This window comes from Arvicola amphibius, chromosome 10 (assembly GCF_903992535.2).
Source record: "Arvicola amphibius chromosome 10, mArvAmp1.2, whole genome shotgun sequence".
NCBI classification, from domain to species: Eukaryota; Metazoa; Chordata; class Mammalia; order Rodentia; family Cricetidae; genus Arvicola; species Arvicola amphibius.
Window position 1 is genome coordinate 122,820,492 of NC_052056.1, and position 18,632 is coordinate 122,839,123.

General features: G+C 47.2%; 1 protein-coding gene across 1 annotated transcript in view; it reads left to right on the forward strand.

The window, feature by feature from the left end:
* The window catches only part of Myo18b (myosin XVIIIB), a 191,843-nt gene that overhangs the window by 95,534 nt on the left and 77,677 nt on the right, over positions 1–18,632 (forward strand). Inside the window, exons 33-35 of the mRNA XM_038344547.1 lie at positions 6,334–6,486; positions 14,781–14,894; positions 17,643–17,759. Coding sequence (XP_038200475.1) covers positions 6,334–6,486; positions 14,781–14,894; positions 17,643–17,759 — 384 coding nt within the window. The remainder of the gene's footprint in view (positions 1–6,333; positions 6,487–14,780; positions 14,895–17,642; positions 17,760–18,632) is intronic.

Sequence of the window (18,632 nt, forward strand, 5' to 3'; positions counted from 1 at the left end):
TTCTTGTGTGAATGGCACTAAGAATTATTCATGTGACCATCTCCAGTGTGTGTGTGCTATCAGTAATTTTTGTCTGGTTAAATGATCTTCACCCATTTCCAGATCTGGAAAAACTGCCAGCTCTCACTTCATGATGTTCAGCGGAGAACTCCCCTGTGTCGACTCTGCCCAGACAGGAATGCAGTGTCTCCCAATCTGTTTCCCACACCGATTTACTTAGCCATCTGATTTTTAATGATTTATCAATATTATTATTAACATTATCATTATTATTTGTGTGTGTGTGTGCAAGTCCTTGTGTTGGAATGTGCAAATAAGTGTCGTGCCCGAGGAAACCAGAAGAGGGTGTTGGAGACCCCAATGCTGAATTACAAGTGGTTATGATCCACCATGTGGGTGCTGGGAACTGAAGCCGGGTCCTCTGGAAGATCAGTGCTACTCTTAGCCACTGTCCCTCGTTTGCCCCAAGTCACCAGATTGTGAGCATTTGTCCATTTGGATGATGACACTTTAGGTATTTTTCAAAACTGAAATCATGATATTTACAACTTTCTTTCCTTGTAGTGTTTGTTCAAGATCAAACTAACCTTATAAAATCCATGTGCACCTGTTTTCAAGATAATGGTTTCTAAAGTTTGCATATGTGGTTCTTTTTTTTTTTTTGTTTTTCGAGACAGGGTTTCTCTGCAGCTTTTTTAGAGCCTGTCCTGGAACTAGCTCTTGTAGACCAGGCTGGCCTCGAACTCACAGAGATCCGCCTGCCTCTGCCTCCCGAGTGCTGGGATTAAAGGCGTGCGCCACCACCGCCCGGCTTCATATGTGGTTCTTGAAATTTTGAAATACTGCTTTTTGACCCTTTGGGGTACAGGAGAGATGCTCGATACTGCTAAGTGCTGCTGTTGCCATCAAGCATGAATCTGACCTCCTCTCCTTAGTGTATGATTTGGGGAACAACATCTTACTAAATCTCTGGCCTTGTATCAAACTTTGTATGTATGCTGATTCAGGGCTTTTTCTGCAAGGTTTTCTTCTGACTGGAGCGAGTCTGTCACATCACATGATCTTCTCTCTCAGTTTTAGCAGCATCGTGCTTGCGATTCTTTTACTGCTACAAGAACTCGGGGAAAACCATCTCTTGTCATTGTCAAAGACCCCTCTCGTGTAGTTATAAACACCCGCTCTTAACTTTGCTTCATCTTTCCTTCTCTTTTCTATTAGTTTGGGCTTTGCTCTATTTTGAGCTTGAGTTGAAAAATTTTAACTCACGTTCAATGTTTCTTATTGGATGGTTTAGAAATGCATAAATCTTTTAAAATTTCAAGTGCTAGGAGCATATAGCTATCTAGTAGAGCACTTGCCTAGCAAGTGTAAGGCCCTGAGTTTCAAACCCAGCACTGCAGAAAAACGAGGAGTTAAAAATTAAAGTATTAATCTGATAGAACTAATGCCCTGACCCCTGGGTTGCTGGGTCTCTGGTGTCGTGACATCCTCCAGTTTGTCACCTACCTTGAGTTCCACTTTTTAATCACACACATCATTTAGGAATTAGTCACTAAGTGACTAACACTTGGGATTATTTAGAGGAACATTTGATGGAATTTTTAACATAATGGCATTTCTGACAGTAGCAGGGTGGGATGCCTGGTACTTTTCATTGACATTGCTGGGATCTCCAGGTCACTTTAATTCATGGTCAAGTTTAATAAGACACTGAATTATTGATTTACATTGGTGGGGGTCTCTGTACATAAATAATTGATCAAATTTGTTAATTTTGTGATTCATAGATCACACAAAAATAGAAAGCCATGCATCATTAAAGTATGAAAAAAATGTGTATATACTTCTTTATGTGTCTGTTACTGCTGACTTTTGGGTTTTATCTGCTTGCTCTGTAGCTTGGGGTTTCACACCCCAGTGTGAGTATGGATTTGCTAATGAGTGAGTTATAATTTCTCTTTATGTATTTTGTGGTTGTTTTACTTAGATGCACCTGAGCTTGATATGGTTTTGTTTTCTTGGAAGATTGTTTACTTGGCGACTATATGATAGCATTCTCTTTTCCATGAGTGATTTTGCCTTATGTTGTTCTATTTGGTTCTTTCAGTCACTCTGCCTTCAGGACCCCCTTGATCCCTTTATTTTCAACCTCTACCTCTGTGCACATGACTAGCTCATGTTACCTCTAAACATCTGGGCAATTTTAATCTGATAGTTCAGTCTCTAACTTCTCATAGGAAAATTTAGTTCATTTACATTTATTGCAATGACTAGTCTATTTGAAATTATTTGTGTTCTCTCATTTTCTGTTTAGTTTTGTTAGTTTTTGGTTCCTGTCTTTTCCCTTACTTCATGCTATTTCTGTTTTTCAATAGACCGATGTTTTTTCTTTTGTTCTACTACTAGAAACTATTAACTATATTTCTATTTTTTAGTGGCTAGTCATGAGGACTCATTTATAATTTTTCTAATGTACTTTAGTTTTTAAAAATATATCAATGATGTTTTCTCTACATAACTGAAAGATGTAAGACTTTGAGAAAGTCCAGGGTTGGCATAAGTGGGTTTGAAGTGAACTCAGCCTGTGCTATTTCGAAGTCTGTAGTTTTCATATTTAGTAACATGCTGTTGCTTAAAATTTCTAGTACCCTTAGTTTGGCATGTTGGCACACACCTGCTATTCCAGCACTTGGGACAGTGGAGGCAGTAGGATCAAGAGTTCAAGGCCAACTTGTCTACTTGGAGAACACTTTTTAAAGCACAGAGTTCTACGTCCCATTAGCTAGAGACAAATGCTTGTGGACCATCTTTGTAGACTGTGCTCTCAGGCAGGCCCTCTCTATAATTCCTTTGTGGAATTCTACACAACCATACACAACATATTTTTCTCTAAGCCACAGTTTCCCTACCCACAAAGTCCATAGCTGTGTCTCTGAATCATATTGACTAGTGTTCAGGAGTTTGTTTTCACAACTACCCCAACAACTTGCCTTTATGATAAAAGGGAAAACAGCCAGGGTTGGATGCAGTTTCCAGAACAGCGTGACTCATGCAGATTCCTCGCTTAATCATTAGCCTCATTCATCCAAATTTGAATCACTGAGCTCTCAGAGTGCTACTTAGTTCGTATTAATGTAAGGAAGTTCTCTTTGCTCCCTCCTCCCTGTAACCCTTAAGATGGAAAGGACAGCTTGAGCTGAGGTTTCATTGTGGATTCTGTTTACACAGCTTCCTGGAAAAGTCCGGCAATGCCAACATTTCAAGAGACCGCAGTGGCAACCACGCTTGTAGCCATTCCAAACACGTGGCCAGTGCCATTAGCAGAGGAGGCACTGATGCCGACTTGTTTCCTAGGAAAGCTAAGTGTTAACTAGAGGGAGAGCAGACAGAAGAACAGAAAAGTACAGAACCCGTGCTCAGCACGGTAAAAATCTGACTGTGGAGCAGAGGAGTGTGGGCTGCAGGAAACCATCCCATTAGCCACAGTGGAGCAGTAGTTAGAGACCCACATGCTGAGCTGAGGTCCTTGGGTTCTGCATTCCCAACTCAGATCTTGTGCCTGCGGTATACCTCCATGTCCCTGTGCTCTGAGAGGCCCAGGCCATCTCTAACTATGTGACCTGCCCGTACCCGAGGTTTATATGCCATTGTACCGATCACACAGCAGTCCACAGGCCAGACCACATATCCTCTCTCGGCTCCTGAAGGGCCTTCTATCTGGGGCACGTTTCTTGCATCACTAGCGAGGAGCAGCTAGCTCCAACTTCCGGTGCCTAGCTCCTCTGTGTCTCAGAGCAACTTCTTGTAAAAATTAAAGAGCTGGAGAAATGGTTCCATGGCTAAGAGCAATGACTGCCCTTGCAGAGAACCTTGGTTCAATTCCTAGTACAAACGTTTCAATCCACAACTGTCTGTAACTCCAGTTACAGAGGATTTGAAGCCTTCCTCTGGCCTTCACAGGCACCAGGTACATACACAGTACACAGACAGAGGTGCATGGTGGTGGTGGTGGTGGTGATGATGGTGTTGATGATGATAATGATAATGATGATGATGACAGTGGTAGCAGCAAACACACCTCCCTGGTGATATAACTTGCTAAAGTTGCCCCTTTCTTGACACAGCAGCTGGGTTCATACCCCAACTCTTATCATCATCAGACTCCTCCCCATGCATTTAGGCTATGTGCTCATCACGGGGATTACATGTAGTCCACCCCACAAAGCATTGAGAATCCTTCCTGTTGCTTAGAACCTGTCCTGTATACGTGAGCTGGTATTGCATTCTTAAAGGCAATAATAATAACAATGTGTATTTTAAGGGATTGCCACAGGAGTTAAGTGCGACCACATGTGACAGAGTGTGACAGGGTGCCCAGCATGCAGCACAGCTGAGCTGAGCTCCTGAGCTCCATTCCTCTGGCTGTGTATTTATACTACAGACCAGCATTTTAAATTTACCACAGTAATCCATCCGAAGGAGGAGGCTGTATTTCAAGAACCAACTCATCTTTCAAAGAATTCCAAGCTGGCCGTGGAGAAATCATGACATGAAATCTGTGGGTGCACGCACCAGGTCATCGAGCAGTAGCTGGAATCCTGCGCCCGTAAAGTACTTGACACGCAGAGGGCTCAGCCACTCATTATCACACCTGATCCCCTTCTTATCTCAACACAGAGAACAGGGATTTCTCAAAACCCTCTTAGAGACTAGAAGCCTTGATTCTGATGGCTGGCAGACTTCGCCAGGGTTCCTGCCACCAGAAAATGGTGTACTGGGGTTTAGAGCATAAGCCACCTCAGTATTAACCTATATTCCTTTTGGAATATTCTTGGGTATCCTTAGCAGAGAGGAGGCATCTGGCAAGCAGGCGGGCAGAGATCTCCAACATGCAAGCGGAAGTCCCGATGACAGTGGTTCTCAACCTTCCTAATGCTGTGACACTTTAATACAACTCTTCATGTTGTGGTGACCCCAACCATAAAATTATTTTTGTTGCTACTTCATAACTGTAATTTTGCTACTGTTATGAACCATAATGTAAATATCTGTGTTTTCTGATGGTTTTAGGTGACCCCTGTGAAAAGGTCCTTTGACTTCCAAAGGGATTGTGACCCACGGGCTGAGAGCCACTGTTATGATGATAAACCCATTTTATTCTCCTCAGTACCCACTATTGGCTGGCCCCATGGTCTTTGCTCTGTCCCTGAATGTTCCTGGGACAAAGAGGCTCCTGGTGTCTTTAAGGGACACTTACCAAGTTCACTGGGGTACCAGTGTGGTTCTGTCTATCCCGTGCGGACACTTACCAAGTTCACTGGGGTCCCGGTGTGATTCTGTCTATCCTGTGCGGACACTTACCAAGTTCACTGGGGTCCCAGTGTGGTTCTGTCTATCCCGTGCTTGAGCTACACCCATCTCATTGGCCTCTGGGAATCAAGACATCTAAGTCACTGCCCTGATCCTCATGACAGGGTGTGGCATCTTTGTGACCTTCTTCTGTTCCCTGACAAGTTTAGAGTTCTGGGGGAAGAAATCTGTGCACTACTGGGTAAAGTTCCATCCACAGAAAATGGCTCCTGTACCTGCCTTTAAACTGGCGAAGGCAAGCTGCTTTGTGTATCAAAAGCTTCATTTAGGTATTTGGAAGGAACATAGCTGCTCTTTGCTGAGAACCATGATGGACCCCGTAGCAACCAGCAGTGTAACTGGGGGTGAAGTAGAGAGGGCCTCTGTGTGAATCCCACCTAACCTTTATAACACCTCTCTCTCTCTCTCTCTCTCTCTCTCTCTCTCTCTCTCTCTCTCTCTCTCTCTCTCTCTCTCTCTCATGCACACACGCACACATACTCGCTGAATCACGAGTGTCAGTGAGCCCTCCAGGAGGTCCCTCATGCCTACTGTAGTCACTGCCCACCTAGGCTGCCCTAACTTCTCTAAAGCATCTAGAAACTCTTAGCTTGATGCAGAGGACAGAATGGAAGGAGCTGGGCCTTCCAGATTGTGGTAATATCTGTGGAATCTTGTACACGGTCCTGTGGCAACCCTGGGGCTGAACAAGGGTGAGCAGGTGTCTAGTTTCATAGCATCCTGGTTGTTGTGATTCATTTGGCATATGAGAGTGGAAAACAGTCCTTCTGCTGTCTTATCCTGTGCTTTTGAGATAGGATCTCACACTGTAGCCCAGGCTAGCCTCCAGTTCATAGCAGGCCCCCATCTCAGCCTCCCTGGTGTGCCATGTGAGAGGCAAGATTGAACCCATGGAGCTTAGTTCCAAGAACCTTGGTCCAGGCCACTGCTTTCCATCTAAACTAACCATTCTTTGGCTTCCAGATTGGCCATCGTGACTTTGATGTAGAAAAGCGTCTCCGCCGGGACCTCAGGAGGACACACGCTCTGTTGTCTGATGTTCAGCTCCTTCTGGCCACCATGGAGGATGGCAAGACATCAGTCAGCAAGGAAGAGCTGGAGAAAGTGCATAGTCAGGTGAGAAATGCCCTCATCGGGAGAGGGAGCTCTTCTGGGAAACATGATCAGAGGCTCCCACCCATAGGAAGATGGAGATATGGGCCAAGAAGCTACAGGGCAGTAGGGAGTGAGGGGCAGGACCTGCTCCCTTCTGTTGGGTGGAGCCAATTGTGTCTGTTTGGAGGGCATGAGCAGATTATGACTGGAATAACTGGCTGAAGGTAGTGTATGTGAGTGTATGGACGCTTTTGGTGGCTACCAGGGCTGGGTAAAGGAGACACAGCTGCAGGGTTAATATTGCAATGTCACCTCCTCGTGGCCATTTGGCTGTCTAGGTGGATGCTAATGATGCGGGTCCAAGTTTCACGAGGGTTACCAGCTGCCACTGACCGGAATCCTGTCCCTGCCCATCCTCCATGTACTGAGTGCTCCGTACATGTTGTCACCTGCCATCTCTGTACAGTTTAGTACCATCCTGTCATCCTATTAGTCAGTGAGCAGAGGCTTGCTTGTGGATTTCAATGGTTCAGTCTGTGATCACTGGACCCCATCCTTGTGCTGAGGTAGAACACCATGGGAGAGAGGGCATGGTAGAGCAGAGATGTTCATCTCATGGCCAAGAAGGAGGGAGGGAGGGAGGGAGGGAGGGAGGGAGGGAGGGAGGGAGGGAGGGAGGGAGAGAGGGAGGGAGAGAGGGAGGGAGGGGGGACACTAAACAAAGTTCCATAAACCCAGTAGACACAGTGCCACCATCTCACACTCTGTGACCTTTTCTCTTCCCTTAGTGGGTCATTCTCACCCTGTTCCACCATTCTGGCTTGCTCCAGACCTCTTTTGTCTGGCACTAAAAGTCTTGTGTTCTGGGCAAGGCAGGGCACTCGCTCACTCTGTGTCCCCTTTATGATCATTGCAGCCAGATGCACTTAGTCACCATGAGAGCTCCAGGGGAGCAGAGGGCACCTCATGGCCGTTTATAGATGGGACATTTTGCTCAGCGGTGGTGATGTGTGTTAAGTGACAGACCTGGGACCTGAAGCTTTTGACTCTGAGTGCAGAATCAGGGTCTCTCTGTGTCACATTGCAACCTGTTAGGAGGAGAGTAGGGAGGCCTGGACATCTTGATTCAGCTGGGGCCTGAGCACCTCACAGAGTGATGACCTCACATCCATTGCTCCTGCTTCACAGCCTCCAAGTTACCCCTGCCCTCAAGTGGGTGTTCTGACAGAGTAGATTTCTCTCCTCCCCGTTTCCGTCCTTTAAAAGGGTCCCCTGCAATCCCTCTGCAGGGTTAAGATGTGTGTTCCCAGGAAGCAGTAGCTTTAATGAGGGCAGCCTGGGCACAATCAAAGAGCCTCATTCTTCTAAAATTCCTCTTTTCTGCTCTCTGTATCCGGCTCCCAACAAAGAGATCCACAGCCCCGACTCTCTGCCGCTGTTGTCATGGAAATGGCTGTAAGGATAGAGCTCCTGGACCAGAGGTCAGGGTACAGTCGCTTTGGCTCCTGGCACACGTGTCCGGATGCAGGAGTCAGAGCTAATTAGATAAAGCAGTGATGGTTCCTGGTATCACTTCAACTCTTGTCTGGTGTCTGGTGTTTGTCCTATGCCTGAAGGCCCCAGGGACAGAGACAGGGAAGGCAAAGCGGGAGGGAGAGCGAGCCAACTTTGCATGTAGCTGCTGTGTATAGCACTGAAAAGTTTCCTCCATTTGCCCATATGTTTGCTCATTGGGCATTTATGCAGCACCTACTGTATGCCTCATGATGGCTGAGATAAGGGAAGGACTGTCTGTAAGACAAGTATGGTACCCACCTTATGAAACCCATACCTGATGGAAAAGACAAACAGCGGCCCAGATGCCAGCGGTGGGGGACTTTGAGGGAGAGAGGAAGAGGCAAGGTCCTGGGTAGGGAAACACAGAGGTCTCTGCTATCTGGGGTCAGTAACTTACGCCTGGAGGAAGGAAGAAAGCAGGGAAGGCTTGGGTTTCATCCCAAGCGGGTGAGAAAGAGGTCACTGGCAGCTTCCAGTGGAGCCTGATTTCTGTTTGAATTGAAGGGACTTGCAGGTGGGATTTGGTTGACCACAGCGTGTGTTATTTCAGACAAGCTCTGCTGCTGCCTAAGCAGTCAGAGATTCCTGCATTAGCCCATTGTGCTCATGAGAAGTCAGAATCTGGGGGGCTGACTGAGCACTTTATCCAAAGGTGCGTAACAAGACAGGCCTGGAGCTGTGGGTGCCAGCCATCCTGGGCTCTTGAACCCTCGCTCACCCGATGTGGTCCTCTTAACCTATGTCCAGTCTGGTGTGAATCAGACTTGACCTCAGAGCCTTGAACACGTCTGCATCGTAGCAAGCTGAGCATTGTTCTAGAACATCACGTTTCTAGTTCTCTTCCTTCTCTTTTGTTGTTAGGTCCGGGTTAGAAAGAATCTACTTTCTGTTGATTGCTTGGTTTGATCTGGCTACGTAGCCCAGGTTGGCCTTGGCCTTGAACTCTCCACCCTAGGCCTTCCAAATATAGCAAGCACTGTGTGAACAACCATGACTAGCTTTAGATCTGAACTTTAAACAACCACATTAGGGGCCAGAAGCCTCTTGCCTACAAAATTCCCTTCCCCTTGGCAGTTCAACCATTTTGCTGACCATGGGGTAATGTTTTTCTGGTCTCCCTCAGTTCTGTTACTTTGAAAAGATCTGAATTTTGAGCCCAGAGCACTTTGTCTGGTCTTCCTAATTTAATGTTGGGAGAGGACACATCCAGCTCTCTTTAAAGTAGAATGTGGTCATCATTCTAACTGCAAACACACTAATGGGGGCTTCAGACATGGGGGTGGACCCTGGGCATTTACAAGTTGCTCGTGGAAGGGTGGACCCCAAGGGAAAAGGTTATTTAATCTTGTAATGGTCATGGACAGAGGTGTTCAATAGGTTCAACTCCTGCCTGGGTGACCCTGAGCCAGCCCTGCCTTTCAGGGATACCCGCATCATATCTCATAGAAGGTACCATGCCCCCAAAGAACACCAGATCATAGGATCTGTAGACTTCCCTTTGTAAGATCTCAAGGATTGGGGTTGGGGATGGAGCTGGTAGAGTGCCTGCTTGGTGTGTGTGAAGACCTGGATAAGGTAGCTTCCATCCCAGGCCTTGGGGTATGAAAGCAGGGGCATCAGAAGTTCAATGTCATCCTTAGCTATATAGCAAGTTTGAGGCCAATCTGGGCTACACAGGACCTTGTATCACAAGAACACCCTCTAAAACCAAACCCTCTAGGACAACAGATGAAAAGAACGCATTGCACAGAAGTTCCTTCCTCCACTCACCTGTACGGGGCCCCTCCTCAGAGTGAAGGGCGGGGGAGCATCTTTGGCTTCCGGGTACAGTGTTTTCATAACGAGCTAATCAATTCCCATGGGGTGTTTCCCCTGAAACTAACCTCGAAACAAGCCATCCCAACAACCAAGATGGATAATTGAGATAATCATTGCGCCAGTAACATCTGTGAGACTAGGGGTTGTCAGGAGCCACCTGCTCCAAGGAGAGAGTGGAAGCCAGCAGTGGCTCCCGGGCTCTGATTAGCTCTCTTTTTGTACATTTAGTCCTCATTGGATCCGTGTCTGTGACCTCCCTTCCCAGAGGAGGCACGTGATTGGTTTTGTTAACTGGGTGGTGAGGGGGTTGCCCACGGCTCTGTTGCTTACTCACCTCATACTCAGGGCCCTGTTCTGTACTGCCTGCTAAGACCAGAGCTCCCATCGTGGGTCTCTGGCACTGCCCTCAACAGTGCTCCCAAACTGGTGTCCTGTGCTCTGACTGCCTTTGTTAAAAGACACTTGTATGTCTCCTGCCGGGAAATCTCTCAAATTGCTGACTTTGTGTCTTGTCCAGAGAGGTTTTATGTCCCCTCATTGGGGTCCCTTATGCTGGAGATGAAAACCAGGGTGGTGACAGAGGTTTCTGTCTTGCCCGGTCCTGTAGTCATTCAGTCCCAAAGAATCACAAGAGAGGTCTACATCAGTTATAAACTGATTGGCCCAGTATCTCAGGCTCTTCTCATTAACTAATTCTTATATTAGCCCATAATTCTTGTCTATGTTGGCAATGTGTCTTGGTGCCTTTTTTGGCGAGGCAGTCACATCTTGCTTCCTCTACAGCTGGGTCATGACTGGAGACTGTGTTTCCTTCTTCCCAGAATTCTCATTGCCCCACCTCTACTTCCTGCCTAGTCACCCCGCCTATACTTCCTGTCTGGCTACTGACCAATAGAATAATACAAGTGACAGGACAAAAGACTATTGTCCCACAGTACTTCCTCCCTTTTATTTTTAAAACAAGGACTCTAATATCTTTAGTTTAGCTTTTCACCTGACCATTATCCATAACAACATGTAGTCAACATTCTAAACAAAGGAAAATATCCGTAGTCCAATTTTAGGGAATGTGGGCATAGTTTTCTAGGCTACTTCCTGCTGGTTGGGGGAGTTGATAATCTTATGGGGACCTAAAGAAAAATCTAGAATTATGATCAAGTCCTGACTGGAGTCAGTCCTGTGAGGCTTGATCATCTCAGGCAGCAGTCTTTGAACTGTTTTGGATGTAGAACTCAGATATCTGGGCCATTCCTCCTATCAGAGATTACTCAAGGGGTCTTCCTTGGTCAAACCTGATTTTTCTTAATAAAGAATGAATCCACAGTCCCTCATTTCCTGTGGAAACAAAAGCAAACCTCTCCTACAAAGTAACATATCTTTTGACTTAAATTTTAAAGTCAAAGTGATATATATATTAATATATCTAGATTAATTCAATATATATATATCACTTTGACTTTAAAAATATATTGAATTAATCTAGAAGCATTTATAATCAAATGTCTTTTATCAGCTTTTTCTCTTTCCTCAGCATTCAAACAATTCAAAGACAACACAACAACACACAGTATCCAGAGTCTCTGTGTGTTTTCCATCTTTACTTGGCCTTATTTTAAACTCTATTTCTTTTTTTTATTTTTAATTTTTGGCTTTTTGAGACTAGGTTTCTCTGTGTATCTTTGGCTGTCCCAGAACTCATTCTGTAGACCAGGCTGTTCTTGAACTCACAGAGATCTGCCTGCCTCTGCCTCCAAAGTTCTGGGATTAAAGGTGTGCGCCACCACACTTTGAATTCACAGAAATCCGTCTGCCTCTGCCTCCCAAGTGGCTGTGGCTTACTGGGTAAAGTTCCAAGCGTCTGCCTCTGGTGGCTCCATGGCTTCTCTCTGACTCCACCCATCTTTCTCCCAGCATTCAGTTCCATCTTCCCGGCCTACCTAAGTTCTGTCCTGTTATAGGTCCATAGTGGTTTCTTTATTCATTAATGGTAATCACAGCATACAGAGGGAAATACCACATCATCAGGACTTTGCATATCCCAGTTGGGTGCTGCCATCAGCCCAACCCAGCCCACCACTTGAACTTTGGAGGAAGATTCTAAAGACCTCAATACAGTCTTGGTTGCTTGCATGCAAGATCTACAAACAACTTCCCATTGTCCTTTGCAGCAAGTCTAGGTTCTCCAGTCTGACCCATGTGGTGTCCTGCCCAGCTCCTCCTCTCCAGTCCCACCATCATCTCCAACAGTGTCCCCCACTGCTGTCCCTCATGTCTATTCACCTTGTCAGCGTTTCATGAGCTATGCCTTTGTGGGACTCTAGTTTCCACCTTCAGCTTCCTCTTTGCCCAGTGGGTATCTGTCCTCTGAAGTTGACTTCAGCATCCTCTCTCAGTGCGTTATGCATCCCACGGCTGTGGTGAAATGTCCCAATGCCCTGCCCTCATTCCTGTGTCACTAGCCATTGAATTTCCTCCTTCTCTGAGGTCACAGAGGCTTTAAGAAGCAGAACTGTAATTTGAACTCAGATCTAGAGTCCAGAGGTCCAGAGGTTGACCCTGGGGCATCACATACTTCCAGAAACTCTGGTACTCCAGTGGGCCCTTCCTCCACAGATGGTGACTGGGCCATTAGACCTTGCCCATCTCCACCACAAATTCCCAGCTGTGATTAACTACCAGCCCGGGGCTCCCATCAGAGAAGACTGATAACCCCGGATCTGTCCCCAGTGCCCTTAATTGGGGCATTTGTCACCATGTGTCACCTATGCCTCCATGAGACAGTAGAGGTAATTAACAGGCCTGGAAAGATTCTCTGATGGGAGCCTTTGTGTGACCAGGCACCTTGGAGATGTGTCTCCCCAGCCTGCAGCCCAGAACAGTGGCCTCACTAGGTGTTTTATTTGAAGAACTTTTGTTTCTTTCTATAAAGGCGATGTTAGAGGGAATTGATTCAATATTAACCTAACCTCCTGTCAGGGGAGATAAAGACTGTGTTGTAATTGGCTGGAAACGTGGTGGTCACAGGTCTGTTCACCCACAAATATTGACACTTCCAAGGCAGTGATGAAGAAGGCCCTGCTTTTACATCACAGGCAGGGAAATCTAGTTCTCTGTTTAAAGGATGGCTTCTGCGTATCTGGGGAGGGCCAAGCAAGCTGCAAAGCCCTGAGCCCCCAAGGTGACACTAACAGGAGAATCAATTGTTTGGACACCACCAGGCACCATGTGCAGTGCATCCTGTATCCCCAGAAAAACATGAACCCAGTGGCTTCTGGGAAGCCAGGGCTGGTGCTTGGAAATGTGTCTGCAGGAACAATTCCCCAGTGACCACACAGGCTGCCGGCCATCCCCATTGAAGGCTGGAGCACTGCAACCCATGGGAAGGAGGATGGGGAAGAGGGAACTCTGCTAAACAAGAACTGGGTGAGACTGGATGTGTAGGAGCCAGGGGGATGGCTCAGTGGATAAGATCTGAGTTTAAATCATCAGTATCATGTAAAATGTGGGGCATGGCTGTGGGTGCCTGTACTGCCAGCATCGGAGACAGAGACAGGCATAGCCTTAGAGCTCACTGGCTGGCCTAATTGGGGCAGTGAGCTTCCAGTGCAGAGAGAGAGGCCCTGTCTCAAGGCAGCAAGGTGAAGGGTGATAGAGGAGAACACTCTATGTTCTGCTTGGACCCTGAACACATGTGTGTGGGTGTGTGTGCCTGCACATTCATGTACACATGTGTGCCATGCACCACACACACACACACACACACACACACACACACACACCGAGTTTCTGGGTTTTGTTGTTGTTGCTTTTTGCCTCTCTGTAGCCCGTGGGCAGTCTGGGCCCTGAAGCTGCCACGGGGCAAAATTTTTCCTGTCTGCTTCTGACCCAAAGGTGGAAGACTCCCCATGGCACCCACAAACTTAGACTTTAGGGTTTGCCCTCACTTTCGTCCTTGGCAGCAGTTTGTTTATGCTACCGAGTTAGTTCAAGGCCAGCCTGGCCAATTGAGTAAAACCTGTCTTAAAATAAAACAAACAAAGAAACGAGGTCTGGGGATTTACCTGAGTGAACAAATGCTTGCCGAGCATGTGCAAGCCCCTTTAGACTACTCTAGACACATGAACCAGAGTCTCCATGTAGAACAGGACAATCTTGGAACCTTTAGGAAACTCCCACTTGACGATGATTGCCACCAGGTAGTGTTGGAACCTGTCTATTGGTCCACTGTCCACAGACATGGTTGACATTTTTTAAAGGTTAGAAACATAAACATGTGTATATAGATATAGATAGATAGATAGATAGATAGATAGATAGATAGATAGATAGATAGATAGATAGATAGATAGAGGTAGAGGGAGAGGGAGAGGGAGAGGGAGAGGTAGAGGATCATGGGAAACATAGACATTCCACATAGGGTTTGTATGCTGATATGAGTTTGGGACAGGGCACTCTGGGGGGCGTGGCATGTGCCTGGGTAATTGTAGTCTACCAATAGATGAGAAGGCAGAGGACAAGAAAGCAGTTTGAGTTACTGGTTCAGCTTTTGAGGTCTGGTCAATGGTGAGCCCAGGAAGACCCTTCCATGTAGAATGCTTTTACTTTATCAGGGTTTCTAGACCAGCTAAACCCAGGCCCCGGTCAAGACTGGCTGGCCCTGCCATCCTCACAACTGTCCCTTTGTCACTCCCTGTGCTCCCCAGAGGCTGTCACTACTGTCCTCGCCTGTCTCCTCTGGGAAAGCAGGACCAGTCAGTCATCTTGGGCCTGGTACTGCGTGGGGAGTAGGCATCCTCGGGTGTTTGCCTCAAGCATCCATGCCCCCTGCTCACAGGATATGTGTTGACAGACAGGTGTGAAGGCGTGGGCTGGGCTGGGCTGTTGGGGAGGGAGGGTCTCCGAGAAGTGACTTCTTCTTTTCTGCCCCTGTTCCTGTCCAGCTGGAGCAGAGTGAGGTCAAATGTGAGGACGCCTTGAAAACCCAGAAGGTGCTGACCGCGGACTTGGAGAACATGCACAGTGAGCTGGAGAATGTGACCCGGAGCAAGACCCTGGTACTGACCTCCTGCAGCCCCACCCAGAAGAGCAGGCTCATGGTCTGGCCTTGGCCGGGGGGGGGGGGGGGGGGACATAGCCTTGGGAAGGAGACACTTAGGATGTGGGCATCCCCTTGAGACCCCTCTGAGTCACCCCACTGCTGGGGGGGTACAGGCTTCTGTTGTAGACCTTCTGGGTATTCAGTTCTGTAAGAAGGATAAGGGAACTTATTGTAGACCTACTGAATGCTCAGCTCCCTAAGAAGCAAAGGCAGTTTGTTATGGGCCTACTGGGTGCTTGATACTGAGTTCAACAGAATACACACATATATACATGCATGCATGCACACACACATGTACGTATACATGCACACACACATGCACACATGGGTGTGAGATCACATTTACAAAGGCAAGCAAGGAAACCTGCTGTGGACCTACTGTGTGCCCGGTAGCATGAAGTTGCACTTGCGATAATGAACACAGCTGATCATGTGCCCATTTGTGCACTCACAGCTGTAGATGGTTCTCGGGAGCCTCTCGCAGCCCTACTGTGTTCTTACCACCATGGAACTCTTGGTATTTATCATCAGACCGCAGCATGCCACCTTCTCTAAGAGCTCACGTCAACTCCCTGCACCCAGAAGACCTGGCTATTCATTATGTTATTGTATGGTCAACACTGAGGGGGACGAAAGAGCCATATACTATCATGCTGGTGGCAATGTCTGGAGTCTGGGTGATCATACTTTACTTAAACTTGTATTCAAGATACAGAATTCTATAGTCTGCATAGAGGTGGGGAGGAGCCAGCTCATGCTTGTGCAGCATCCTAGCAAGCCCTTTTGTCCTGTATTACATTTTTTTTTAAATTAAGGGGAACATGTCCAGAAACACATACACGTACTCACACATTTTCTTAGGGTTTCTGTTGCTGTGATAAACACCATGTCCAAAAGCAACATGGGGAGGAAAGGGTTTATCTCATCTTAGATACTCACATCACATTCTGTCACTGGGGAAATATAGGACAAGAACTTTGGAGGCAGGAACTGAAGCAGAAGCCACTGAGGAATTCTGCTTACTAGCTTGCTACTTACTGCTTGTTTGCTTTCTTACACAACCCAGGACCACCTTTCTAGTGGGTGACATCACCCATGATGACCTGGGCCTCCACATCAACCATTACTCAAGAAGGCCTCACAGGCCAATTTAGGGGGTGTTTTCTCAACAGAGACTTTCTCTTCTCAATGTCTCAATGTTGTATCAAGTTGATGAAAAACTGACCAAAACAATTGACCCTTTGTCAATTTGACACACATATACAACTATAACCTTTCCTTTCTCATTTGCCCCTAAGATTACATGTTAATATTAATATCACAGTATTAAAACTTTCAAACTGTAAAGATACCCCAGTCTTTAGAAAATTCAAACACTTTAAATTCCAATCTCTTTAAAACCCACAAAGTCTTTTTCTAGAATATCCAAAATTTCTCTAAAATTCTAAAGTCTATTAACTGTGGGCTCCTATTAAAAAAAAGTTACAAAATTTCTATTTCAAAAAAAGAAATATCCGGAACACAGTCGCAATCAAATCAAAGCAAAAACAGACTTCACAAAAAAAAATTTCGGTGGTTGGTGTCTAGCGCCCCGTTATCCCCATGGGCTCCATGAGGCTCCATTTCCCTAGCGCTGCACTTTGTCTGTAGGCTCAGGCAAGCTCCACTCCGCAACCGTTGCTGTCCTCCACAAGTCAGGCCACCACTGTCTTACCCTTTGCTCAACACCCCTGTCTCCCAGGGTCCCACACAGCAGCCCACTGAGCTCCAAGCATTCAGCGGCTTTTGCGGCCCAAACTTCAAATACCACCACAGTCCTTCCAAAAACATGCAGTCGGGTCTATCATAGCAATAACCCCACAACGCGGCTCCTATTTCTGTCATACTTAGAGTTTCCATTGCTGTGGTAAAACGCCATGGCCAGAAGAACGTTGAGAAGGAAAGGGTTTGTTTCTCCTTACTGATCGTAGTTCATCGCTGAAGGAAATCAGAGCAGGAAGCTGGAGATAGGAGCTGATGAGGAGGCCCTAAAGGAGTGCTGCCTCCTGACTTGCTCTCCATGGCTTGCCTAGCCTGCTTTCTTATACACCCCAGGACCACTCATTTAGGTGGTAGTACCACCAACAATGGGTTGGAGCATCCCACATTAATCGTTAGTCAAGAGAATTTCAGAATACATGCATACATATACACACACATATATATGTATATGCATGTATACACACACACACACACACACACACTTTCTCAACTGAGGTTCCCGCTTCTCAAATGATTCTAAGTTGGGTCCAGTTGACTAAAAACTAACCTGGACACACATATACATGTACAAGCACACACATCCACAGGATATACCTACATACACATAAAATCACCAAATACACATGCAAAAGAAATGGCCTTGGAGGAAACCCCCCCCCAAATCAAATCCATCCACCCACACAATAGGTATTTATTTGGCACCTCTTGGATGCCAAGTCTGGTGCTCGGTACTGGGATATGCCTGTGTGGGGGACAAAGTCCCTGTTCTCAGGGACAATGCAGGCTTGTGCTTACATGCCTATGCCTTGGACCTTTACATGTGTATGCATGGATTCCTAGAGGTTCCCACAGGGCCAAAACCCTTCATACGTGTTACATCCACATGTACCTGAGCATTCAGTACCCACGAGCGCACACTGAGTCACGCGCTGCCTCCCTGCAGGTGGACGAACAGCTGTACAGGCTGCAGTTTGAGAGGGCGGACCTCCTGAAGCGCATCGACGAGGACCAGGATGACCTGAACAGCCTCATGCAGAAACACAAAGACCTCATCGCGCAGGTCAGGACCTCTCCCAGCTTGTGAATTAGGCAGATTTAACAGCCCAGAGCTAGGGAGGGGCTGTCAGTTCCATGCAGCCCTGGGGAAAGCCGGTGTGTCCTCTGGAGGGCGGCTCCACCAGGCAAACATTGACATTGTATGGCCACCTCCCTGTCTGCACACACCCACCACACATGCATCTGCCCACCACCCCCCCCCCGTCCACACACACACACATCCACCACACACACATCTGCCCACCCACCCCCGTCCACACACACACACACACACACACACACACACACACCCACCACACACGCATCTGCCCGCCCACCCATCCACACACCTATCTGCTATCTACTCTCTGAGTCTAGCCACCACCCACGTACTCAGCCACCCAGTCTGTCTATCTGTTGTTTACTGAGGACTAGTTCTCCATTAGACACTGTAAACAATGCCAAGGACACTTTGGTAAGCAAAGGGACTTCCAGACTTCCCCTGGTGACTGTGGCTTTGTGAGCTGAACAGATGTTACCAGGAAGCTACCCAGAGCAGCATGTGGTGGGAGGGGGGCTGGCAAACTGATCTGAGAGTCCACAAAAGGACTGGAATTAAGGAAGGCTTCCCTGAGGAGGAGGTACCAGGTAGAAACCCAGATGAGGGTCAGGAGTTAATTGACTTGCAGTGGAACCATGGGGTCTGGCAGGAGGGCAACCTGGGTGCCTGGGAGGGAGGCGCGTGCAAAGCGTCCCTGGGGCATTGCAGAGGCTGAAGGGAGGTTGGTAGGGGAAGGCAGCAGCCATGCACTCAGGGAGGCCAGGAGAGGAAGGACGGGCCAGCCTCCCAGAAGGCTTCCTTGGAGGGGAGGCGGGAAGCAGGGCAGGAGAACTGCAG